This window comes from Bos taurus, chromosome 3, assembly GCF_002263795.3.
Source record: "Bos taurus isolate L1 Dominette 01449 registration number 42190680 breed Hereford chromosome 3, ARS-UCD2.0, whole genome shotgun sequence".
Taxonomy (NCBI): Eukaryota; Metazoa; Chordata; class Mammalia; order Artiodactyla; family Bovidae; genus Bos; species Bos taurus.
This window is the reverse complement of record NC_037330.1, coordinates 111666259-111692881: the sequence shown is the minus strand read 5'-3', so window position 1 is coordinate 111692881 and position 26623 is coordinate 111666259. Positions and strand designations below refer to the sequence as shown.

General features: G+C 44.3%; 1 protein-coding gene across 1 annotated transcript in view; it reads right to left on the bottom strand.

The window, feature by feature from the left end:
- CSMD2 (CUB and Sushi multiple domains 2) overlaps positions 1–26623 on the bottom strand; it is a 689877-nt gene that overhangs the window by 600923 nt on the left and 62331 nt on the right. Inside the window, exon 2 of the mRNA XM_015467054.3 lies at positions 22069–22285. Within this exon, the coding sequence (XP_015322540.1) occupies positions 22069–22285 (217 nt within the window). The remainder of the gene's footprint in view (positions 1–22068; positions 22286–26623) is intronic.

The window sequence follows — 26623 nt, the reverse complement described above, 5'->3', positions numbered from 1 at the left end:
AAGGCAGGAGAAGAAGGGGACGACAGCGGATGAGCTGGTTGGATGGCATCACCAACTCAATGGACATGAGTTTGAGTAAATTCCGGGAGTTGGTGAAGGACAGGGAAGCCTGGTGTACTGCAGTATATGGGGTTGCAAAGAGTCAGACATGAGTGAGAGACTGAACAGAACTGAACTGATTGCATAGCAGTGAAGACTCTGAGCTCTGAAGTTGATCACCTGGGTCTAAATCCTGGCTCTGCCACTTACAAGCTACATGACCTACTCCACTACTGCTCATTCCAGTCCCCATCCATAATACAGGATAGTAATAATAATTCCCTCCTTGAGGAGCTGTTGAGAGCACCAAATGACATGCTCCATGTCAAGCTTGGAAGAATGCCAGGTACATTATGTCTGTGATATGTGTGTGCAGTTGATACAAAATTATACATATATAATTTTATTGCTATTTTTTATTATCAGAAAGCACTGTCCCAATGCCTGCTTTTGTTTTTTTTTTAATATAAATTTATTTATTTTAATTGGAGGCTAATTACTTTAAAATATTTTAGTGGTTTGCCATACATTGACATGAATCTGCTACAGGTGTACATGTGTTCTCCATCTTGAACCCCCCTCCCATCCCATCCCTCTGGGTCATCCCAGTGCACTAGCCCTGAGCACTCTGTATCATGCATCAAACCTGGACTGGAGATTTGTTTCACATATGATAATATACATGTTTCAATGCCATTCTCCCAAATCATCCCTCCCTCACCCTCTCCCACATAGTCCAAAAGACTGTTCTATACATCTGTGTCTCTTTTGCTGTCTCGCATATAGGGTTATCATTACCATCTTTCTAAATTCCATACATACGCATTAATATACTGTATTGGTGCTTTTCTTTCTGACTTACTTTGCTCTGTATAATAGGCTCCAGTTTCATCCACCTCATTAGAACTGATTCAAATGTATTCTTTTTAATGACTGAGTAATATTCCATTGTGTATATGTACCACATCTTTCCTATCCATTTGTCTAGGTTGATGGACATCTAGGTTGCTTCCATGTCCTGGCTATTATAAACAGTGCTGTAATGAACACTGGAGTACACGTGTCTCTTTCAATTCTCGTTTCCTCGGTGTATATGCCCAGCAGTGGGATTGCTGGGTCATATGGCAGTTCTATTTCCAGTTTTTTAAGGAATCTCCACACTGTTCTCCATAGTGGCTGTACTAGTTTGCATTCCCACCAACAGTGTAAAGGGTTCCCTTTTCTCCGCACCCTCTCCAGCATTTATTGCTTGTAGACTTTTGGATAGCAGCCATTCTGACTGGCATGAGATGGTACCTCATTGCAGTTTTGATTTGCATTTCTCTGATAATGAGTGATGTTGAGCATCTTTTCATGTGTTTGTTAGCCATCTGTATGTCTTCTTTGGAGAAATGTCTGTTTAGTTCTTTGGCCCATTTTTTGATTGGGTCATTTATTTTTCTGGAATTGGCTGCAGGAGTTGCTTGTATATTTTGAGATTAATTCTTTGTCAGTTGCTTCATTTGCTACTATTTTCTCCCATTCTGAAGGCTGTCTTTTCACCTTGCTTATAGTTTCCTTTGTTGTGCAAAAGCTTTTAATTTTAATTAGGTTCCATTTGTTTATTTTTGCTTTTCTTTCCAATACTCTGGGAGGTGGGTCATAGAGGATCCTGCTGTGATTTATGTCAAAGAGTGTTTTGCCTATGTTTTCCTCTAGGAGTTTTATAGTTTCTGGTCTTACGTTTAGATCTTTAATCCATTTTGAGTTTATTTTTGTGTATGGTGTTAGAAAGTATTCTAGTTTCATTCTTTTACAAGTGGTTGACCAGTTTTCCCAGCACCACTTGTTAAAGAGATTGTCTTTTCTCCATTGTATATTCTTGCCTCCTTTGTCTAAGATAAGGTGTCCATAGGTGTGTGGATTTATCTCTGGGCTTTCTATTTTGTTCCATTGATCTATATTTCTGTCTTTGTGCTAGTACCATATTGTCTTGATGACTGTGGCTTTGTAGTAGAGACTGAAGTCAGGCAGGTTGATTCTTCCAGTTCCATTCTTCTCTCTCAAGATTGCTTTGGCTATTCGAGATTTTTTGTATTTCCATACAAATTGTGAAATTATTTGTTCTAGTTCTGTGAAAAATACTGTTGGTAGCCTGATAGAGATTGTATTGAATCTATAGATGGCTTTGGGTAGTATACTCATTTTCACTATATTGATTCTTCCAATCCATGAACATGGTATATTTCTCCATCTATTTGTGCCCTCTTTGATTTCTTTCATCAGTGTTTTATAGTTTTCTATATATAGGTCTTTTGCTTCTTTAGGTAGATATATTCCTAAATATTTTATTCTTTTCATTGCAATGGTGAATGGGCTTGTTTCCTTAATTTCTCTTTCTGTTTTCTCATTGTTAGTGTATAGGAATGCAAAGGATTTCTGTGTGCTAATTTTATATCCTGCAACTTTACTATATTCATTGATTACCTCTAGTAATTTTCTGGTGGAGTCTTTAGGGTTTTCTATGTAGAGGATCATGTCATCTGCAAACAGTGAGAGTTTTACTTCTTCTTTTCCAATCTGGATTCCTTTTATTTTTCTGCTCTGATTGCTGTGGCCAAAACTTTCAAAACTATGTTGAGTAGTAGTGGTGAGATTGGGCACCCTTGTCTTGTTCCTGACTTTAGAGGAAATGCTTTCAATTTTTCACCATTGAGGATAATGTTTGCTGTGGGTTTGTCATGTATAGCTTTTATTATGTTGAGGTATGTTCCTTCTATTCCTGTTTTCTGGAGGGTTTTTATCATAAACGGATGTTGAATTTTGTCAAAGGCCGTCTCTGCATCTATTGAGACAATCATATGGTTTTTATCTTTCAATTTGTTAATGTGGTGTATTACGTTGATTGATTTGTGGATGTTGAAGAATTCTTGCATTCCTGGGATAAAGCCCACTTGGTCATGATGTGTGATCTTTTTAATATGTTGTTGGATTCTGTTTGCTAGAATTTTGTTAAGGATTTTTGCATCTATGTTCATCAGTGATATTGGCCTGTAGTTTTCTTTTTTTGTGGCATCTTTGTCTGGTTTTGGTATTAGGGTGATGGTGGCCTCATACAATGAGTTTGGGAGTTTACCTTCCTCTGCAATTTTCTGGAAGAGTTTGAGTAGGATAGGTGTTAGCTCTTATCTAAATTTTTGGTAGAATTCAGCTGTGAAGCCATCTGGTCCTGAGCTTTTGTTTGCTGGAAGATTTCTGATTACAGTTTCAATTTCCTTGCTTGTGATGGGTCTGTTAAGATTTTCTATTTCTTCCTGGTTCAGTTTTGGAAAGTTGTACTTTTCTAAGATTTGTCCATTTCTTCCAAGTTGTCCATTTTATTGGCATATAGTTGCTGAGAGTAGTCTCTTACTATCCTTTGTATTTCCGTGCTGTCTGTTGTGATCTCTCCATTTTCATTTCTAATTTTGTTGGTTTAATTCTTATCCTTTTGTTTCTTGATGAGTCTGCCTAATGGTTTGTCAATTTTATTTATCTTCTCAAAAAACCAGCTTTTGGCTTTGTTGATTTTTGCTATGCCTGCTTTTGATTTCTCAGCCTCTTCCTCACCTGTTTCCTCCTGCATCCCAGTCTCTACCTTGCAATTGCATCTCCCTCTGCATTCCCTGCTTGTTGGCATCAAAAAATACCCCCTAAATTGGCATTGGGAAGGGGCAGAAGATGGAGGTGGGGGGACGGAATCAAAGCTTGAGGTTCAGCAACCAGCCTGGGGGAAGGAGGAGGGAAGGGCAGCTGGTGGCTGGAGGCCTGGGTGCTGGCAGGGCCCTGGGGACCCTGTCCTACATGGAATCAGGAGTCAGGACCAGAGTCCAGCCTCTGGGAGAAGTGGGTTAGCAACTGTCAAGTGGAGTCGAGCTCCTGGCTTATGGAGCCAGGGCTCAGGGTAGACTGAGGCCCAGCAGGTAGGGACCAGCCAGGGGGCTTGAGGCACCACAGCCCAGCAGGTACCAGAGTGTCCAGGATGCTCAGCCTTAAGTCACCCGCCAGGAAGGATGGAGGCCTCTCCACAGTCAGACTGGGCAGGATGGGTTGGGGTGTGGGCACCAGCACTGTCTGCAGCTGAGCAGGCATGAGGACAGCAGATAATGATACTAAATAATCAAATTAGAAACATCACAAATTCCTGGAAATAGAGTGAAACGACTCTGCTCTGAGGGACCAGAGATCGATGCTATTGGCAGGCCCATCGAGCCCGGCTGGATTCATGGGGGAAGCCACACTGACTGTATCTGCCAGCAGCACAGGCACTCTGGATGGCGAGCAGGCTCGCCCCCACGGGGTCCTGGTGGGCAGCCAACGGAGGCTGGCACGAGGGGATGGTCTCCAGAAAGCATCTCGTTCCCTCACACACGATTTCTTTCAATGACTCACAGCCCTGGGTAGCGATTAGAGGGGAAGATATTGAGAAATATATGTTTACTCAAATTCTACACTGGATCAGAATGAAACACACATCATTAGCCATAAAAGCAGGATTAAGACAACAGAGCATTATTTGCAAATGATCAGCAGCCATGGGCACAGACATAAACATGTGCCGAAGATGTAAATCTAAGCAATGAATGCCTAGTTCTATTGCTACTAGAACACATTTCTTATATCCTGCCCAGATTCATTCACGCCTGGGTCTTCATTCTTATTTGGTTCCTCTCCATTTAACAGACTCTATAAAGGATGGACCAAGGACTCGTACATAAGCAACCAACATTCTGCTTTTCTAGGGAGCCACGGCCCCTGGAGTTGCTGGGAAGGGTTCAGAGACCCTCCGGAACAGACCACGAGCCAGCAGCACTGGTTTATCGCCTGGATCCTCACTGGGAGAGGCAGAGTCTTTCCCTGCCCCGCCCCCAGACCGGCAGAATCTGAATTGGCACTTTCCTCAAAAACCCAGATGACTTGCATGCACATTAAAGTTTGTGAAGCACCCATCTACACTACAGTATGTCAATCTTCTGAAACCCTGGGGCCCCTGGTGATCCACATAAAACGATCACTTCCTTTTTCATGTGGTTTAAAATTTCAAAATAAAGTGAATACAAATAAATCAAAGGACTGGTTATTCTAAAGATGCTTTTTAAGTTGCATGTATACCTCCCCTGCGGCTCTTTTCTAGAACATCAGATGCAATAACCACTCCTCACCATCCAAGGGTCAGGGTTGGGGAAGGCACATCGCCACGTGGAGCATCACTGATCTACATGCAGAGCAACAGCCCCCTCAGTTCAGGAGTGGAGGCAACTGTGGCTCTGAGAGGGGCAGTGCTAGAAGCACCAAATTCTGCATGGATTCTTCCAGAAGCCAGAAGTTCAGTGCCTCTTGGGGCTGGGAGTCCCTTCCATGTCACAACCTGAGTGCCATCATCTAATGTCAGGTTTTGAGTCCTTTCCCCAGGCCTTGACAACTGCCATCATTTCCCCTAAGGGTCTCCTTCCTCCAAGTAAACACCCCCGAGTCCTTCAACATCCATCCTGTAACATGAACAGGCATGGGGTCGCCAAGAGTCGGACACTACTGAGCGACTGATCTGATCTGATCTGATGGCTGATTCATGTTGAGGTTTGACAGAAAACAGCAAAATTCTGTAAAGCAATTATCCTCCAATAAAAAATAAATTAAAAATAAAAGAAGAAAGGAGGACAGTTTCTCCTGCCGATGATTCCAATGGCAGCCCCAACCTCACGCTTCATACTGTGTCCAATGGGGACCAAGTCCCTTCAAAGTTTCATGAATGGAGCCTCTCTGCTACTCTGTCCCAGTGTCACCTATTTGGCAGGGGGGGCGGGGGGGGACCTAAATGCATAGGGTATTCGTTCATTTATTTGTCCACTGAACAAACCCATATACATGCAATGCACCAGGGGCTATTTTGCAGTGGAGAGCAAGATGATTCTGGTCTCCTGAGTTCATGGAGCTTCCGTGGTGGTACCTCAAAGAGGTGACAGAGCACAGGAAGAGAGAGGAACTGACATTTGGTGCAAACCCATTGCAGCCGGGCACTAGATACGCATTCATCGGCTCATCTGTTGTCAACAACTGTCCCGTTTTACAGATGAGGGAAAAAAAGGTGGGGCTTGGCCAAAATCACAGGCTAGATTCAAACCCAGGGACTGTCTGACTTCAAAACTCCTTCTGATATCCCTAAATTCACACTGAGAGGCTGCCGTTCTCTCCTGACCTTCCATGGGTTCCTGCAATCTCCTAAGGCCATTAGAAGCCACTCCCAGTCGTGTGCTTCAGTTATTTCACAAAACGGAATATTGTCTGATCTTGGCGGTGTGATTACATTTTTAGAAAGGAAGGGAAAGGGAACTTTTCTACAGAACCACATCAGCCAGGAGCACGATTTAGACGAAAGTGTAATTTAGGGACCTTATTTTTCAGCCAACAAGCTAGCAAACATTTGTGCAATTTAAACCTTTTCACAATCCACTTTGACAACCAAGTATCCAGGGGTCGACTCAGTCTGCTGCTTATCGCCACCAGACTGAAAATTCTACTTCCCCCTTCATAATTACTCTAGGCAATCAGCACCAACTGATCAATCAAACAAAGAAAATTGCAGGTTTGAAGCTTTAATTAAATCTATCTGGCACTATCTAATTAAAGAAAATCTTTACACTTCTGCATACTCCAAAATAGTAAGAACTCGTTCCTTTGAGGTTCTACAAATAATTCACCATGTCGAGGTCTTCACCTAGTTTATGTTGGAGGAAGACCACAGCAGAGAAAAGACACTCATTCCATCTTCCTGTTCTTTTGGCCCAAGTTCAGGTAAATTCTAGTATCAGTGGTGGGGTGGGAGCTATGGGAGAGGAATCAATCACATCTCTGGTCATTTCTCTCTCATCCACTGAAGCCCATGAGGACAGATGACTCTGTGTTCAGGCTGCCTTTCTCCCATCCCCCACTGCACTAGTCACCTAGGCAGCTGAAGGACACTAAAAAAGAGCAAGGATAAAAAGCTGGGAACTTGGCTACCTCTTGGGCCACCTCTTATTAACACAGGACTTATTTGCCATTTGGAGCCTCAGCTTTCTCCTCTGTAAAACGGGGCCAAAAAAAGACACTTTGGAAATTGTTGAGAGAAGCAGACTAACACAATGTGTCTGGGAAGCTTAAGCAGCCAGAACTAGGAGGAGCAATACTCGTCACTCAAAGTGGATGATTCCAAACCTTGCCTTAGATTGCAATAACTCCTCTGGCATTTATTCCTCCACCTACTAAGGGCTTTGACAGCCTTCTTGCTTTCTGCAATTATCTGTGGACAGTGATGAATTCTTGTTATGACTGAAATAGAGCTAGACTCCTGGAGCCAGGATCTGTCACCTTTCCCCTTTGCTGGGTAGGGGCTATGTAAGCCTAAGATACACTTATCTGTGATGTGTTGCTGCAGGGCTTTGGAAAAGAGGGAAGTTGAATGTGCCTCTATCAACTGACCAGGGGATCACGAAGCCCCCAGACCACTCATCAAGAGCGCTTTGAGACAAAATAATCATATTGGAAAGGTGGAGTCAAAGGTATACACTTCCTTCCTTGATTAGACTGTTTGATAAGATTGCCACTGCCTGTTAAGGGATGAGAGTTGCCATGGTGATAGGGAAGACTAAATCAGGAGGGGACAGGGAAGACCTCCCAAGGTGCAGAGGAGAATCCTGATATAAACTGATGGGCAGGATTTAAGACACTGCCCTGCCAGTCTCCAAGATGCTCAAGGACAACATGAGGGTCTATGACTTCACCAGCCAGAAACAGTCTACACTGACTTCACTGCCTTCATCGTGTTATCCTGGGAGCCTGGGTCAGTGCAGCTCTGGGGGACAGGTGCCATAAACATGTGCCTATGTGTCTATCATGTCACTTGAAGCTACCAATGAATATGTTTCCTCTCCCTCGAATTTCCATAATAAAGTCTGCTAGGTCCTGAGAAAGGAAATACATGTTAAGAAACACAATGTAACAGAACAGGTACCATGGAGCCACCTAACAATAGGTGGAGACACCAAACTCATTTCAGGTTTTCACTAAAACTCACCTTCTTAGTGCGACACCTTCCTTGGCCACCCTATTAAAATCTCACCACCTGCACTTCACATGCTTTCTCTGATGTGCATTTCCTTCATGTGCTTATCTAAGTAACTTTCCAGATGAGTGGAATCTGTAAGGCTAAAGGCAAAAACAACTGCACATGATTACTGTACTCTAGCTGAAACATTGTTTCCCACGGAATACAAGCTAACAATTCTGATATCACTCTACCTCCTGGAATTGAACAATTCAGTCAATGGATGATGGATGGTGGGAACCAAGTGTCTCACTGTTGGAGTGGACGTTCCAGATAAGCAAAGGGAGGAGGCTAGAATGATCCATGTGGTACTAGACTAGAGTTGGAGACTTCAGTATGAACTCTCATTTAGCTGAACACAGATACAGATGATACATATAAAAATATTTATAGATATGTGCATACACATGAGTTAGGCTGCATACACATATTCCCTTGCTCTGTCAGCTGAGAGGGCCTAGAAGCAATGATACCTCAACAGTAATGAGCACATCTAGCACCAGATCTTGGTTTCTAACACCAAGGATGCAAAGCTCATTTCTTCAAAGAGATTCAGTGAAGCAATAACAGCAACAACAACATCAACGGCAAAAGCTCTCAATGATGGGGAAATGCCAAAGGAAACAAGAGGCGTCAACTGAAAGAGTCCCCCCATGGCCAAAAACTTTCCAGTTTGAGCAAACAAAATAAATAAACTAGTATTGGATGATAACCCAATGTAAAAAAGTAAATATCCATACATCCATCTGATATAAATAAATTAAGAAGTGTAGGAAAATAGATTTCTCCTGCAGAAGAATTCCAAATAATTTATGCAGCTACTCTGCCCTCAAGATGAAGCTGGCTCTCAACTCTGTCAGCGTGGATTGCACACAGGGACTTCCTTCCAAAGAGGACGGCACTTCACAGTGGAGAAGACTGACAACCTGAACTCAACCAGGTGGTCAAGGCCAACATCAACATAGGTGAGCCATGTTGACAGTATGTATCCTTGAGATGATGTGAGGAAAAGGGAGCCCTCCTGCCAACAACACATTCCTCCAGTCTGATCATGAGAACATCAGACAAATCCCAACCGAAGGACACTCTACACAGCACCTGACCAGTATTCCTCAAAGCTGTCGATCATCAAAAACAAGGAAAGGGGGCAAAACTGTCATGGCCAAGAAAGCCTAAGGAGACACAAAGACTAAACCTCATGTGGTTTCCCTGGATGCCATCCTCGAACAGAACAAAGATGTTAGGTTAAAAACTAGTAAAGCTAAAGCATTAATCGCTCAGTCGTGTCTGACTCTTTGTGACCCCATCGACTGTAGCACAGCAGGCCTCTCTGTCCATGGGATTCTCCAGGCAAGAATACTGGAGTGGGTTGCCATTCCCTTCTCCAGGGGCTCTTCCTGACCCAGGGATCAAACCCAAGTCTCTTGCATTGCAGGCAGATTGTTTACCATCTGAGTAACCAGGGAAGTGATCCCTGGGTCGGGAAGATCCCCTGGAGAAGGGAATGACAACCCACTCCAATATTCTTGTTGGAGAATCCCATGGACAGAGGAGCCTGGTGGGCTACAGTCCATGGGGTCGTACAGAGTTGGACATGACTGAGTGACTAACACACCCTTCACTCAGATTCCCTTATTATTTAGACAGAGACTCCTGAGAAATCTGTATGCAAGTCAAGAAGCAACAGTTAGAACCAGACATGGAACAACGGACTGGTTCCAAATTGGGAAAGGGGTATGTCAAGGCTGTATACTGCCACCCTACTTATTTAACTTATATACAGAGTACAAAATGTGAAATGCCAGACTGGATGAAGCACAAGCTGGAATCAAGACTGCAGGGAGAAATATCAATAACCTCAGATATGCAGATGACACCACCCTTACGGCAGAAAGCAAAGAGGAACTAAAAAGCCTCTTGATGAAAGTGAAAGAGGAGAGTGAAAAAGCTGGCCTAAAACTCAGTATTCAAAAACTAAGATCATGGCATCCGGTCCCATCACTTCATGTCAAATAGATGGGGAAACAATGGAAACAGTGACAGCCTTTACTTTCTTGGGCTCCAAAATCCTTGCAGATGGTGACTGCAGCCATGAAATTAAAAGACACTTGCTCCTTGGAAGAAAAGCTATGACCAACCTAGACAGTATTTTAAAAAGCAGAGACATTACTTTATCAACAAAGGTCCATCTTGTCAAAGCTATGTTTTTTCCAGCAGTCATGTATGGATGTGAGAGTTGGACCATAAAGAAAGCTGAGCACCTAAGAACTGATGCTTTTGAACTGTGGTGTTGGAGAAGACTCTTGAGAGTCCCTTGGACTGCAAGGAAATCAAACCAGTCAGTCCTAAAGGAAATCAACCCTGAATATTCATTGGAAGGCCTGATGCTGGAGCTGAAACTCCAATTCTTTGGCCACCTGATGCAAAGAACTAACTTGTTGGAAAAGACCCTGATGCTGGGCAAGACTGAAGGCAGGAGAAGTGGGTGACAGAAAATGAGATGGTTGGATGGCATCACCAACTCAAGGGACGTGAGTTTGAGCAAACTCCAGGAGATGGTGAAGGACAGGGAAGCCTGGCGTGCTGCAGTCCATGGAGTTGTAAAGAGTCAGACATGACTGAGCAACTGAAAGACAACTTCAAAGAGCAGGAAGACTGGGAAGGAGGCTGTTGTGACAATCAATGCAAAAGATAATGGTAGCCTGTATCACTGTGGTGGCAGTGGAGGGAGTTGGAAGGGATGGGCTTTGAAGAGGACTAACATTTACCCGATGCTGAAAATGTGTCCAGCATCTTCTGCACACTTTATGCCTGTAGGGTAGTTGAATCTTCACAACTTCCCTAAGGGTAGGTACTACTCTAATCCCAACTTCGTTGATATAGAAACTGAGACTCAAAGAGAAGTGTCTCAGCATCTAGCCACCATTAAGAGGCAGAACTGGGACTCGAACCCAGGCAGGCCAGCTTCAAAGCCCCTTTCCTAACCACCACCCTACACATGCATGCTCAACTGGGGCTACAGGCAATAGGAGAGAGAGGACTACAGCCAGAACCACATTTGGTGCCAAGAAGAGTCCACCAAAAGTCAAGAGCACAAATAAAGTTGCTTAAAAAATACTGTATTTTATCAGTCAATGACCTAACTTTTAGGCACAAAGGCCAGGCCACCAGGAGCTTCATTTCCCTGAAAGCAAGTATCAAGTCTGGAAAGCTAATGGACACTGCTTCTAGAATCCTCACCTACCTCTAGGTTCTAACATAAATTCCAAAATGCCAAGACTCAGAATTTGCAATGGCCAAGAAAGCACTGGCTACAATGATAACCCTGGACTCCAAGTGTGTACAAATTTATGTCTCACTTATGTAAAATCCAATCAATCAGCAGTCAAGGGAGGGGGTGGGTCCTACTTCATAAGACCCACCAGGTATCCAGGCTTCCTACATCTGTTTCCAGGGAAAGAGAGCAGATTACAAGGGAGCCTCTCTGGGCCATGCTGGGGTGGGGGTACCATTACTTCATCCACTTTCTACTGCCACTAAGGTGTACAGCTCCACCTCGATGCAAAGAGGCTGAAAAATACTGACCCAGTCTGGCAGCTGTTTCCCACAGACAGCACTGCCCTGTGGAAGAGAAGTAAGAATGATGGCAGACGGTTAGCCTCCTCTGCCACCCTGCTTAACAGGCCACTGGAAAATAAACCCTTATGCCAAAGACAAATGGCGCAACTGTTGAAAAGCCAAGAGCAGTACCTGAATACGGCAGAAATAATCCAAGAAGATCAGGAGTATTTTACAGCCCTTCCACATACATCTCTAGTATCACTCAATCACACAATTTCAGCACTGGGAGAAGCTTCAGAGTTCTCTTGGACTTGAGTCCTCAATTTATAAGTCAGGAAAATGCAGCTGGTCCTGAGAAGGGATGGGACTTGGCGAAGGTCACAAGCATACCAGTGGCTGTGCTGGGCCAGACCCCATGTCTCCTCGCCCCAGTTCTCACTGACAGTGGCTCTCTGCTCACTTAAGAGACTAAGAATTGGTTTTCTTTTATGTTTACTTTACGTGCATGAGGAGCTCAGCGCTTCGGAGATGCTTACTTGGGTACCATTTCTGCTGACCAATGGAGTACATGCTAAAATTACCAAACCTTCCTCTCCCTGAGGACATCATCCCCGGGTTACCAGGGAGCCTTGTACCTTGATTTCTGCTGTCCCAAAGGTTCAGGGAATGAGCTGAGGATACAGAAGGGATACACTCCTATCTCAGCAACACCCTGATTGGCCACCACTTGCAAGAGACAGGCAAAGGAGGGTCAAAGGGAAACCGACTCCATTCTGGGTAAACTCACATCTTTGACAATGCCTGGTGACACTGTGGGCAGGACTGATCATGGCGAGGGAGGCAGGCAACACAGCCTTTTGGTCCAAGACTTGAGCTGCATGGGGCCTTACATTCTGGCTGCTATTAAACAGCAGACTTGGCGAATGAACGAGGCAAGGCTTTGCCACAAAAATTCACTTTGACCTTGAACCACAGGGCTCTACTGTGAAGGGAGAGATTGCTCAGGACCCCGACACTGCTGCCCACCTGGCTTTGTATATCTCCCGCTGCCAACCCCTCCCCCACCACGTCTGCCCAAACCCACCCTCTGGCATTAGGTGATGGAGCACACGGCTGCCCACGGGTCACTGCACTTGCAGACCCTGCTCGCTCCTCTCTGCAGCCCCCTTCAGCCTTGGTGTGGTTGTGCAGACCTGTGTGAATATGTGCTTTAAAAAGATTCTTTTTTTAATTGAAGTGTAATTGCTTTACAAGGTTGCGTTAGTTTCTACTATACAGCAAAGTGAATCAGCTATACATATACACAGATCCCCTCTCTTTTGGATACTCTTCCCATCTAGGTCACCACAGAGCACGAGTCCCCTGAGCTATACTGTAGGTTCTCGTTAGTTATCTATTATATGCATAGTATCTCTATAGATAATATGAGCTTTTGAATACATCTCCCCCAAGGCACATAGCCTCTTTGAGACTCGGCTTACTTAGAATGGAAAAAAAATGGATAAGAAAAAATGGAAAAATGGATAAAAATGGAAGTGATAATTCTTACCTGTGGGAAAACTGTGAAGACTGAATGAGCTGTGGGACTTCAAGCCCTTGACACACAACAAGTAAATGTTCCAACCACTCTGATCCTCCTCTGTGTCCATCTAAGTCATCAGAGCTCATCGTCCAGGAGATAGAATGCTTCCCCTAATGTTCTACGGTGTTTCTTGGGCCAGTATTGTTCCCCAGCTGTCTGGGCCCATAAGAGGGGTCAGTGGTATCACTCGGGGCCTTAGCAGGTCCTCCCCAAAGCTGGCCTGGGGAAAGGCATGTGCCAAACTAACTGTGGTGACCCAGAAAGACAGGCGGCTGCCCTCTTCCAGGCAGCCCCGTCCAGTAGCATTCGGAGGCCTTGGCCTCTGCACCCTTCAGCTGACTCCATATTAATCAGAAATAACTTCTTCGATTAAATGTGAAGCTCCTACCAACAGGTTTGCCTCTGGATGGCAAATTTACCCGCACTTAGGATAAATCAGACATATTTACTTTTCAGATGTTAGGGGTTTGATAAAATCCATAATGCCTTTGGCCTCAAGCCCTCTTCCTATTAATTATTAAACCCTTGTGTGTTTCGAGGGTAATTGAATCCATGTTTCTAATTAGTTTACACTTAATTCATCAGAACAATTTTTAAGGGGCTGATGGATGTCCCAATAAGCCTCATGGGCAGTTTAATGAATCTTTATTTAAAAAGAAATTGGACACACACCAAACTGCTAACAGCAGTGACCTCAAGGGAGCAGGGCTGGGACAGGGCCTGGGGAAGGAGGCGCTCGTCTGTTTTCATTGTACACTGCTGTGCAGCTTACTTTTTTTTTCCCAAGTACTGAGTTCCTGTTACTTTTACTATTTTAAAGAAACTGCTTAAAAAAGGAAAATAGGATGAATTTTTTAAAGGGAAGCGGAGTGAATGCAAATGAGTTGCAAGCAGTCAGAAGGCTTTTGGACATGGAAAAGGAAGCCTGGCTTCTGGTTCCAGAAGACTTGTGGTCCCTTCCTCCACTAGCCACTCAGTATCTAAGAGACCTTAGCCACATACACTTACTTAACCTCGGCAAAGAGAATGCACACTACTCCTCTCATGGGGGTGTTGTTGGATTATTACATATGATGTGTAATGACTGTTTAGGACCTTTAGGCGTGTCCCCACTTCCATCCCGTGAGCTCCCCAGCATGCACACAGGGCCGCTGGTGATCCGGCCTGGCCACACCCCAACCTCCCACAACACCCCACCCCTAGTGAATTCTCTGCACCTTGCCTTTCTCTTGATTTTGCCTTGACTTGAGCACATATTATTCTCTTGACTTCAAACAGTCTCCCCACTCCTCCTTCGATGCCTTATTAGGGGATCCCTTTCTCCAAAGGCCATTCAGTCATTCACATCATAAGTATTTGCTGAGCGCCTCCTATGGGTCAGGCCCTGGAGATGCAGGGGAGAATAAGACCAGTCTCTCTAGTCAAGGAGCCTACAATCTTGCGAGGGAAATGAGCAGAAATCTAAGAATCACACAGCATGCACATGTAAAGCCGTGAAGGACAGACACACAGTAATCTGAGGGATATCACAGGAGGGTTGGATCGGATTGAGAAGTAGGGGTGTCACAGAGGATTCGCCAGGTGAGAAAGTGACAAATGAGCTGAGATAGGAAAAATGAGTGAGCGCTAACTCAGCAAAGGGGTAGAAGCAGAGCTGGCATCCCAAGCCCACAGATCAGGACCTGCAAGTATCTCCCCATGACTACGCACACCAGGTTCCCCAGCCATGGCCTCCTGGACTACCTTCGCTGCTTATTTATCTGTTTCCTCGGAGACTGTACGTTGCTTGAAAGCAGAGGCTGCCTTGTTAGCTGCTGTATCTCTGACACCTGGTATTCCTGGTAGGCATGCAATAAATGTTGAAGAAATGACAAGTGAATGCACGTGTCTAGCATGGTTGCTGGCCCACAAGACGTACGCAGTGTCCTCGCTTCTGCTTTCTCCTTTCCAGCGTCCTTCCTCTGCTTTAATCTTAAACAGGAATGCTCCCTCATCCCCATGGGTCCTCCCAGCCACCTCCTGACCACAAGAACACATTCTCAAGGCACTCTGGGGAGAGGATCCTCCAAGGACAGCTGTATTGGTGTGTAGGCACACTGTTTAAGAAATCCAGTAGGCAAGTCCTTTAGGGGGCCTCTGCTGCAATACACAGTCATAAGAAGACAGTAAATCTGGCAAATTTGTGGATTTTTTACAACTTCCAAACAGGTGTCTAATGCCAGTTGAGTGAAATCTGCAACAAGCCCCAGATGACTAAAACTGCATTCCACCTTAGGCGGATGACAGAATGTGTATTGCCAGCAACGGAGGGAACCAGTTGCAGTGTTTCCCATAACCTGAGCCCAAATGTCTAAATTAAGGGATGCTTAGCTGTGCTTAACCGGTGCAGTCATCACCAGTGCCCTATAAACCCTCCAATACACAGTGATGTCGTTTATTAGCAGCAGCTCCATAGATTATGTTTGCTCATGTTCCATTAGAAAACTTCATCCCACATTAAAATGCAATGCAATAGGATGTTTGCCAGCACAGAAAGGCCACCTAATTTTGCAAAAGCAGAGATGTGGGCATTGTTTCAGTAATTCATCCAGGCAGGGCTGACACTGCATTGTCTGGGCGGCTCTTGGTTCTTTTCTTGCTAATTTCTAAACTCCTACAGGCTCCTCAGACTTCAGGACCAGTTCCCACTCCCATTTCCCACCCTGCTCCATTATAAGAAGAATCTGATCAGCTTCTATTGTAAATTTAATTTCAAGCAGCCAGACGCTGCCTTCTGGCACCCTGGGATGCTGCTTGTGAATAGCTCTAGATGAAATGTGAGATGCTTTCAAGAAGATGGCTGTGAACTCCTGGTGGAGAAAGGGAGTGGTTGGGAGATGAATGGCATCTGCATATAGAGCAAGCAGTGTGCAGTGTGCCTACTGGCACCTCTTCATTAGCGATGCTAGGTGCAGCCGTCAGTGAATAGCATCACTTTAGAGTTCCCCATTTTGCAGACGAGGAAACTGAGGCCCAGATGGGCTGACTTACTTGCCCAACATCACTGACACAGAAAGAGGATTCGCACCCACATACACCTGATGTTAAAAGTCTTAACTCCTCCTTAAACGCCTACCTTGGGATTTCTCAACCTCAACCCCACCGGCCTTTGCGGCTGTCTTGTGTGTGGTAGCACTTAACAGCATCCCTGGCCTTGACCCACTCGATGGCCCCTCTCCAGCTTGTGACAACCAAAGATGTGTCCAGACATTGCCAAATGTTCCCTGGGGGTCTAAATCACCTTCAGTTGAGAATCACTGTGCTACGTCGTGTCTTATACATTTATTGGGTTTGCGTGTGTGTGTGTGTTTGCTTAGTTGTATTTTCTAATTTTTTTCTACCAACATACAACTATTTCTTTTGTTTACATCTCATCACAATTTAAAGCAGTTTACACACATTATTTAATGAAATCCTTATCAACCAAGCTACAAAGTAGAAAATGATACACTCACTTCGTGGATGAGAATACTGAGGATAAGAGTCAAAGTGACCTGTCTATGCCAAGTAGCTAGCAAGGAGCTGGAATTCACTTCTTGCTTGTGCAAGATGTATATTTTACTGCATGGATCGGCCACAGCCAAACGTGGTAGGAGGCTTGATTCCCAGCCTCCGAGAACTTGACTCTAACCAGGAAGGAAGTTTGCTGCTCACAACACAACCCATGAGCTAGCAGCTAGAGAAAGACGAGTATAAAGAGGATTCAGAATTGGGGTGGGAAGGTGACTCCAGCCTTTTGCTGGAATGCATCCATAAACAGAGTGAAAAGGATTGAGAGAAAGTAAGGGAAGAAAAGAGAAATGCATTAAAATGCACAAAGGGCAGAACTGGGCTGCAGTCCATGGGATGGCTAAGAGTCAGACATGACTGAGCGACTTCACTTTCACTTTTCACTTTCCTGCATTGGAGAAGGAATGGCAACCCACTCCAGTGTTCTTGCCTGGAGAATCCCAGGGACGAGGGAGCCTGGTGGGCTGCCGTCTATGGGGTCGCACAGAGTCGGACATGACTGAAGCAACTTAGCAGCAGCAGCAGCAGCAGCAGCATGCCTGTCAAATCTGAGACAGAAAACCCCAAGCAGTGCAGAGAGAACCATGCTGTAGGCTTCTTGCCAGTCCCCCAGGCCCACTGCCGGGCCACCGTGGGATCAGCAATGCCGTCCGCAACAAGCGACTTCCCTTGAGCCCAGTCTCTCCTTCAGTGTTCGTCCTCCACATCTGCAGCCCCCCAGTGTAAACAGTCTAATGGGTGGGCCACAGAGGAACTGTCAGGACAGGCACCGAAGTGCTCTAGTGCAGTCTGAGTTCCTAAGAGAAGGATGCGAATAAAGTGTGTGGGCACTAAGGGGTCTACAGCAGGTGACTCACACACAACGCCCCTGTGAGGCGGGTCAGTGTCACCACCATTTTGTAGGTGAGGCTCAGAGAAGCCAACCTGGCACAAGTCATGGCACAAATAAATGCAGAGGCCAGCTGGGTGTAAATCTGGGCCTGTCACCACTGTACCCTCTGTCTCCCAGGAAAACGCAGTGAGAGAGGTGACCTAACTGCTCTGCTAGACGAATGAAGACAGACAGTGCACAGAATATCCTCACATCTCCCAGGATGCCACGAGAACACATTTTCTCGGAGCCTGGATTTCGCATTAGGCTGATCTGGCTTGCTTTCTGCGTCCGAACCAAACACTGCAGAGATATCCTCTACCCCTTCCTTTTTCATACTCCCACCATACAATCCCTACAAACCCACCCTTAACTCCGAGGACCACACTTTTCTGTAGCATCATACAAACCCGTGCCTTCTTTTCTATTCATTATTCTAGCTCAGGTTACCATCGTCTCTTGCCCGACCTGGATGTCACCAGTCTGGCCCCCAAACCAATGCATTTTCCACACTGAAGCCAGACCATGCCAAAATCCTCCATTAAAGACCTTCATTTGAAGGGCATCTACCAAATACCTACAGCCAATATCACACTTAAAAGGTGAACGGTAGACTATTTTAAGATCAAGAACAAGGTAGGGATGTCCACCCTCACCACTTCTATGCAATATTGTATTGAATACTGGATGTGTTCAACATTCTATCCAATGCAATTAAGCATAAATAAATAAATAGCATCCAGATTGAAAAGGAAGAACTAAAACTGTTTTTATCCACAATTATTAAAAAAAAACTATCAGCAAGGTCATAGGATACAAGAACAATATACAAACATCAATTGTATTTCTAAACAATGAATCATCCAAAAAGAAAATAATTCTATTCACAACAGCAAATCAAAAAGAATAAAAATCTTAGAGATTTCCAGTTCAAGATGGAGAGCCAAGACAATATGTTAAACTCTTCTTCAATCTGACCTCCTAAATTGTCAAGAAAATAGTCCAAGGTATATGAAAAGAAAGACTATATACATCCACATGGAAATGAGGAAAAAGAGACAGACACCTACATGCTACAAACTCTAAGGAATTTCTACAAGATGTAGTGCCGGTAAGACCTGACTAAGAAAAAGGCTCTCTAGCTCACTAGACAAGATGGTGACAGAGAAATACAGCTTAAAATGTGTTCTCAAGAAGTTCCTTTAACCATCAGTGGAATAAAAATCAGAGACGAGGCAAAGAAAACTTGTGCTTAAAGATGGAGAAATGGAAAAAATAGTAAGGAAGCTTAAAAACAGAAAATATTAGATATTATACAAGAACAAATAAAACAGTTATCAACAAAAAGTGTGAGTGGATTAAACCTTTCTGTTACAGAATAAAAATTCTTATGAAAGATTTTTAAAAACAAAAATCTAGATGATACATGAAACAATGATATAGAAATATTAAAATAGAGGAATTGGCAGATGGTTGATAAATGCAAACCCAAAATAAAACAAAAGTGACGATACTTGTATCACAGTAGAATTTAAGGCAAAAAGGGGGGGATAAATATAACTTTTATATTGGGAGAATTATAATTGACTGAATATCTGCTACTTAAAAATACTGACATGCTAAAGAGTATACATCAAAATATATAAAATAAAAACTTAGAAATTAAAGGGAGAAATTGATTTAAAAAATAGTGAAAATGTGAAGACAATCACTTGCACTTAGGCAACAAATAAGAAATCAGGAAAATTAAGCAATATTAACATGAATTTCTTCAGCCTTCCACCATAGAATATATGTTTCTTTCAAATACTCAGAATGTTTACCAAAATGATCTTATACTGAGAGAAAAAAAAGTCAAAAAATTCTCTAAAATAGAAATCATAATCTGAACATAAAGCAGTACAATTTGATAATAACTTAAGTATAAAAATATTACTTGGCAATTTTGATGGGAAAAAAAAACCCTGAGAGTCAAGGAAGAAACAATACTGCAATTAGAGGCTATTTCTGAAATAACAACTATCCATCAAAATTTATGGGATACGGTCAAAGTTGTGCTTAGGGAAAAGTGTCTCCTAATGTTCTGAATATCAGACAAGAAGTAATGGAACTAATTCAGTGCATGAAAACAGCAAACGAGCAGCAGCAGCCTAAGGTAAGTGGGAGAGAGAGACAAAGGAAGGAAGAAGCAGAACTCAGGAAGCTAGGCAACAGGAAAGGAATAACACTGATAGCTCTGGAGTTGGAACTTTAAAAAGACCAGTAAAATAGGCAAAGTTCTGGCAAGACTGACTGAGTAAAAAGAGAAGAAAATGCAAATGCACAAACCAGATGCAAGAAAGGGGGTGTGATCCCATAGAGTGTGGAGGTAGAAAAGTTGTCTAGGAAAACTATATGCAGCGAAAATGAACCAAAGCAAGCACACGAAGATGACCACAGGGATGAGGGGCCAGGGCAGGGATGACCTCATGAAGGTACCAACCCCAGCAGCCTCCTCCTCAACCACGCTGGTTGGTCAGAATCCAGGGTGCCCCCCTTGCCAGGACCGCCTCCCTAGCTCCTGGAAACCCCCACCCTTCCCTGCCAGAGTCATCCCCACCTCTGGGGGTCTTCTACACTTCACTCGCAGAGCCAGAGAACCCAAATGTCAGAAAAGAGAGCTTTGATCACCCGTGTGTGCATCCTGCTTTAAGAGTAAAGAAAGCTGGAAGAACTTCAGGATGCAGAATCTGCCTCCAGCGCACCCCAACCAGCCACCCCACTGGCCTGATCTGATTTTCTTTTTTTTAAATATTTGTTTTTATTTATTTGTTTGGCTGCACTGGGTCTTAGTTGCAGCAGGCAGGATCTCCAGTTGTGGCACGTGGGATCTTGGTCCCCAACCAGGGATCAAACCCAGATCTCCTGCATTGGGAGTGCAGAGTCTTAGCCACTGAACTGCCAGGGGAGTTCCCGATCTGACCATCTTTCAAACCTTCCCCAAGAGGCTATGTGTGTGCCCCACCGATGGGATCACCTGAACTCAATATCCGATAGTCCAGGCTCCTGGTTTTCAGCTCCGGCCAGTCCCAGTCTCCTAATTCTATATCTCTAGCCCCACCCGATGTCCTTGAACTCTATACTCACATATTCAAGTCCAGGCCTACCTACCCTTTGCCCCCCACCCCTGTGATCAGCATGTAACCTCCACAAAAACAGTGGCTTTGTTTTGCCCACAGCTGTGTCCCCACACTCGGACCAGTGTCTGGAACATAGTAGATGCTCATGAAATATCTGTGGAATAAATGAGTGGAGAGGACTCCAGTCTCTTCACCCAAGTTCAGTGAACACCTACTGTGTGCTAATCCCTGTGGAATGTCAAGAGCGGATGGACAAGCCTGGTCTTGTCAGGAAGGACACTGAGTCAGGGGAGCCCCAGAGGCCCACCCCTGTGGCAGGCGTGGTGGCCTCACCTCTGCACTGCCCTGAGAGGGCTGGGAGTGAGCAAGAGGGCTGGCACTGTCCTGGGGGTGCTGTCTGTGACTCCTCTCCAAGAGCATCTTAAACAAAACCTTGAGGTTAAGGACTTGGAGGGAACCTCTCATCCATGCACTTCCAATTAGCATTCTGACCTCCCCACGGCTTGGCTGGCATGCCATTGATTCTCTTTCTCCCTGAGAGCCCAAAGTCCTTTGGGCAGAACCAGGAGGAGTCTTGCAAGGGAGCACAGCAGGCCAATACGTCAACAAAACCTGGAAAGCTATGACTCTGGGGCCTTGACCTTTGTCCCACTAAAGTCTGCTCTTTCTGCAGAGGTGGTACCCTCCCTCCCTGTCTTCCTCCTTGATGTGAACTCTCCCCTTGGGAACCAGTTCAGGAGTACCAGAAAGCAATCTCGTCCTCTCCAAGGTTTTCTCTTCCATCACCTGTGCTGGGGTCTAAAAAACTGGGGACTTCTTAACTTTTCAATTCTACACGCAGAGCCAAAGCCACGCAAAGGCAAGGCCATTTGCAACAAAGTATTGATGGTTTTCAAACACAGGATGCAAGACACAGTCGCTACTAGCCTTCAACTCATATCTGCTGGGTGCAAGGGATGTATGTCTTGCGTATGCATGCAAAGTCAGTTTCAACAGAAAGACTTGAATTGCTCTGTACGTTTTCTATCTAGTCTTCCCAAATGCCCTACTCATCCATCCTGCCTACTAGGAACCTCTAAGTGGGAGAAAAAGCTTTATAAAAAGAGCTATATAAAGAAAGAGCAATTGAGGGCAGGCCTCATAAAGACAGAGGTGTTTCTTGACTATCGTTCACCCTGCCTGGTTCTTCCTCCCAGTCAGCTTGGCTCAGGCCCAGCTGTTGGCCACGGACAGGAGGGGGTGGTACCTGGTTCGCAGGTTCTCTGGCTGGGGTGGCCCATCAAACACCGACAGGACGTCAAAGTCCTCCTCCAGGGCAAAGGACTGGAACACGAGCTGGATCCGGTGCTGGTCCTCTGCGGTGATGGTCCACGTGCAGTTGGCGTAATTGGGGTAGCCATACGGGAACCCCGGGCTCTCAACGGTGCCATTGGGACCCTGCAGTTGGAAGGTGCAGTTCTGGCCTGGGAGAGAGAAAGGGAGCCGTTCATTATGGCCAGAAGGACTCTGAGACTCTGCCAGAGGGATGGGCGAGACGTGTTAGATGATTGTGAAGCCCCTTTTCCAGGTGCCCCCTCTCGCCACAGAGGGAGGGGAGCGCGGTGACTGAGCCCAAGTGCAAGCTAGCTTGTGCTGTGCCCTGTCCAGCTGATAAAATGAGCATGGCTGGACTCAAGCCCCAGGACGATTCTGTGAGGTAGGAAACAAGGCGCAGAGAGTCTGAACCAAAAGCCAGCAGACCGGGCAGAACTTCCTCTTTACAACACTAGATGCCAGAATGCTGTTTGCAATTGTTCTCCATTTCCCATGGCCCCTTGACCCTCCAGTCCCTCCGCTCAGCTCCCACCCTCTCTTCCCATCTCCACAAAAAATAAAAGCCATCAGTGGGGACCCCGTTGTCTTCCCAATTCCACCCCACCCGTCCAGCCCACCCCACTTGGTCTTCCTGCCTCCTACAGATGAACCAACCCTCCTTCCATCTAAAGACATTTCTCCCACATGCCCGTTGCATCCTATTCCTCCCTGATCTTCATGAATCTTATGCATGTTTCTCTCTCAAGTATATTACATGCTGTCTCCTCTCCACTGAACTTCCCTGTTTTAAATGTGCTCAAGAATCTACGGCTAAGAAAGCAACTCCACATTCCACTCCTCTTCTCCCTCCAGCCTTGTCTCTCTCTTCTCCTTCACAGCCTAATTTTCAGAAAACACAATCTGTCTATTCTTTCTGTCTCCATTTGCTTCCTATCTTCTGATCCTATTGATCTACCCGAACAGATCCACTAAGGTCACCGATGGGTCCAGCGGATATTGTTTAGTCCTCATTTCAACAGACCTCTCTCTCAGCGGCCTCTAGCACTGTTGCTCACCCCTCCCATCTGGAAATGCCCCTCTCAGACCAAAGCATCTCAGACTACACTGAGCATGAGCACTGCGTGGGGGCCTGGCTCACGTAGATTTGAATGAACAGCACCTGGGTGGGGAACTCATCTACCTGTAGCCCTGGAGATGCAACGACACTTTGAACAGTGTGGTCTCCAGCTTCTGCCCACATCACTCACTTTCCATCTTTCCCTCCACTGAGCTTTCTCCAGCTCCTTTCCAGGGTCCGTGTTGGGGTCTCTCCTCCTTTCTGTCTATTCTAGAGAATTTTCCCACTTGTGCACTGATGACTCACAACTTCACACTCCATGTCAGACCTCCCTCTGAGCTCCAGACCTGACATCTCCTTTGTGAGATGCAGGCTTGGAATGTTCTCCACCCACCCTTCCTGATGCTCTCCTCTTCTTCACAGCCCCATGGACAACCTATCACCCTGTCTCTATCTCCACTTCCCTTGACTCCACAGCATCTCTCCCCTAAACCACCATAATAACCACCTCCTAACTGGTCAACCACATGTACCCTGGTCCAACCACATTTACACTACAGCTGGGGATGTCTTTTCAAAAGAGAAATCAAATCAGGTCACCTCCCCTTCCCCTCACCAACATCAAACCTCCCATAGCTCATCACTGCTCTTCAGCAAGGAAAAATTACCTGTAGACCTATAAGGGTCTCTGCACGGTTTGACTCTTAATGACCTCTTAGCCTTGTGTCCAGTAGCTTTCCAGCCAAACCCCACCCCTTTAACAAACTTGAATAGATATTTCTCCAAAGAAGATATGCATACAGAAGGCCAACAGGTACTTGAAAAGATGCTCAACATCACCAGTCATTAAGGAAATGCAAATTGAAACCACAATGAGGTATCACTTCATACCTGTTAGAATGACCATCCTCAAAAAGATAAGAGATGACAGATACTGGCAGGGACACAGAGAAAAGAAAACCTGTGTGCACTGTTGGTGGGAATGTAAACTGGTACAGCCACTACAGAAAGCAGTACGAAGGATCCTCAAAAAATTAAGATTAGAACTACCAGATGATGCAGCAATCCCACTTCTGGGAATACATCCAAATGTAACAAACGCACTAACTCGAGAAGATATCTGCACCTCCATGTTCATAGAAGCATTATTTACAATAAACAAGACATGGAAACAATCTAAGTGTCCATCGATGGATGAATGGATAAATTACTTGCAAGATATACGCAGAGGAATATTCAGTTCAGTTCAGTCGCTCAGTCGTGTCCGACTCTTTGCAACGCCATGAACCGCAGTACGCCAGGCCTCCCTGTCCATCACCAACTCCCAGAGTCTACCCAAACTCATGTCCATTGCGTCGGTGATGCCATCCAACCATCTCATCCTCTATAGAGGAATATTACTCAGCCGTTAAAATAAGGAAATGCTAACATCTTCAACAACATGAATGGACCTTGAAGGCATTATGCTAAATGAAATAAGTCAGAGAGAAAAAGATAAATACTGTATGCTATTACTAATATGTGAAATCTAAACAAACAAACAAACAAACCCCCCAAAAAACAAATTCATAGAAAAACAGATTAGACTTGTGGTTATCAGAGGCAGGGGGTGGGGAAGGGGAATTGTAGGAAGGTGGTCAAAAGGTATAAACTTCTGCTTATAAAATAAATAACTACAAGGGAACTAATGTACAACAGGAAGACTATTGCTGACAATGCTGTATGATACACAGGTAAGTTGTTAAGAGAGTAGATCCTAAGGGTTCTCAGTACAAAGAGAACAGCTTTTTGTTTTCCCTTTCTTCTTTTCTTCTTATTGTTTCTGTATGAGAAAATGGACATTAGCTGAACTTACGTGGTAATCATTTCACAACATACATCAATCAAATCATCATGCTATATGCCTTACATTTGCTTGGAGGTATGTGTCAATTACATTTTCAATACATCTGGCAGAAAACAAACACCCCACCCTTCTCAGTCCTCTGTACTGACCACACTCTCACTCCTCAGCCACAGGAGCTTTGCATATGCTGTTCTCTCTTCCTAGAATACTCTTCCCCTCCTTCCTGGCACATTTTCTTTCAGCTCCCAGTCAAGGGTCTTTCCTTGACTAGTTCAAACCCTTTGTTATATGCTTTCCTGAAACCATCACTTCTCCCGGGCAGTGCTTATCATAGAAGCATATGTCCATGCTTCCAGATGACACATCCATAAGTATCTGTCTTCTTGCCAGGCTGTAAGCTTCATAAGACAGGCCATACTTGAGTTTTCCCATATTTGAATCCATACCCCAAGCTCAGTACCAGAGACACGGTAGGTTCTCAATAGTCTAATATGATACTGTATTTAGTGAGTGCTTGGTTAGACACTCCTCTAAGAACTTTACATATATTAACTTGTTTAATCCTCACAACAGCCCTAGAAGGCAGATTCTGTACATATCATCTCCATTTTACAGATGAAGAACTAAAGCAAAGAGAAATGAAGGAAGGGAGCCCGAGTCTCTCCATTACTCAGAGATGGGATTTAAATGTCAGCACTCCACTTCCGGTCCACTCTCTCAAATACTGAGTTGATGAAAAAGTTCATTCGGGTTTTTCTATAATATGAAAAAGCCAAACGAACTTTTTGGCCAATCCAATATAATGCTGATAAATTGACTCAACACTAATTTTTTTAAAGCCCACTTTAAGGATTAACTAACAAAGGGCAGTTAATCTCTAAAATGACTTTAATATTGAAAAATCTCTTTTAATACAAAAGAGGGATAACACAAAGTATCCCATTTTAAAAGGGGAAAAAAGCTAAAGTTTTCTGAATAAATGCTAAATGAACATTTAATAAAATTAGACATGTAACCCTGATTCAAGTAAGCATTTGGAAGCAGGAGAAAGACTACTTCCTTAGCATGACAGAGCATCCATTTTAAAATAATAACCTACATCCTACTTACAGTGAAACATCTGATTAAGATCAGGAATGAGATACAAATGCTACTATCACCTCTGAGATTTCATTTCTTATTAAAAGAGCTAATCCATATGAGGCAAGAAAAAGAAATGAAAAAAGAACAAGCAAAAACATGGCTTGCAGATGATGTATTAATATACCCAGAAAACCCAGGAGAATCCATTAGAAAGCGATTAGAACTAATAAAAAATTTCAATAAAGTAGCCAAACACAAAATAAGTAAATGAAATCAATGATATTTCCATATGTCAGTGACAGATAAAAAATAAAGAAGCAAGGTCTTATTTATGATAACTACAAAATGCATATAATGAATGGAAATAAACAATGGGCAGTCACTGTACAAAAATAACTTTTAGAGAAGGATAAAAAATTTTTGAATAATTGGAGAGACATATGTAATCTTGAGTGGAAGACTAACTTCCGAAAGGTTAATTTGGAATATTAACCTTTTGAA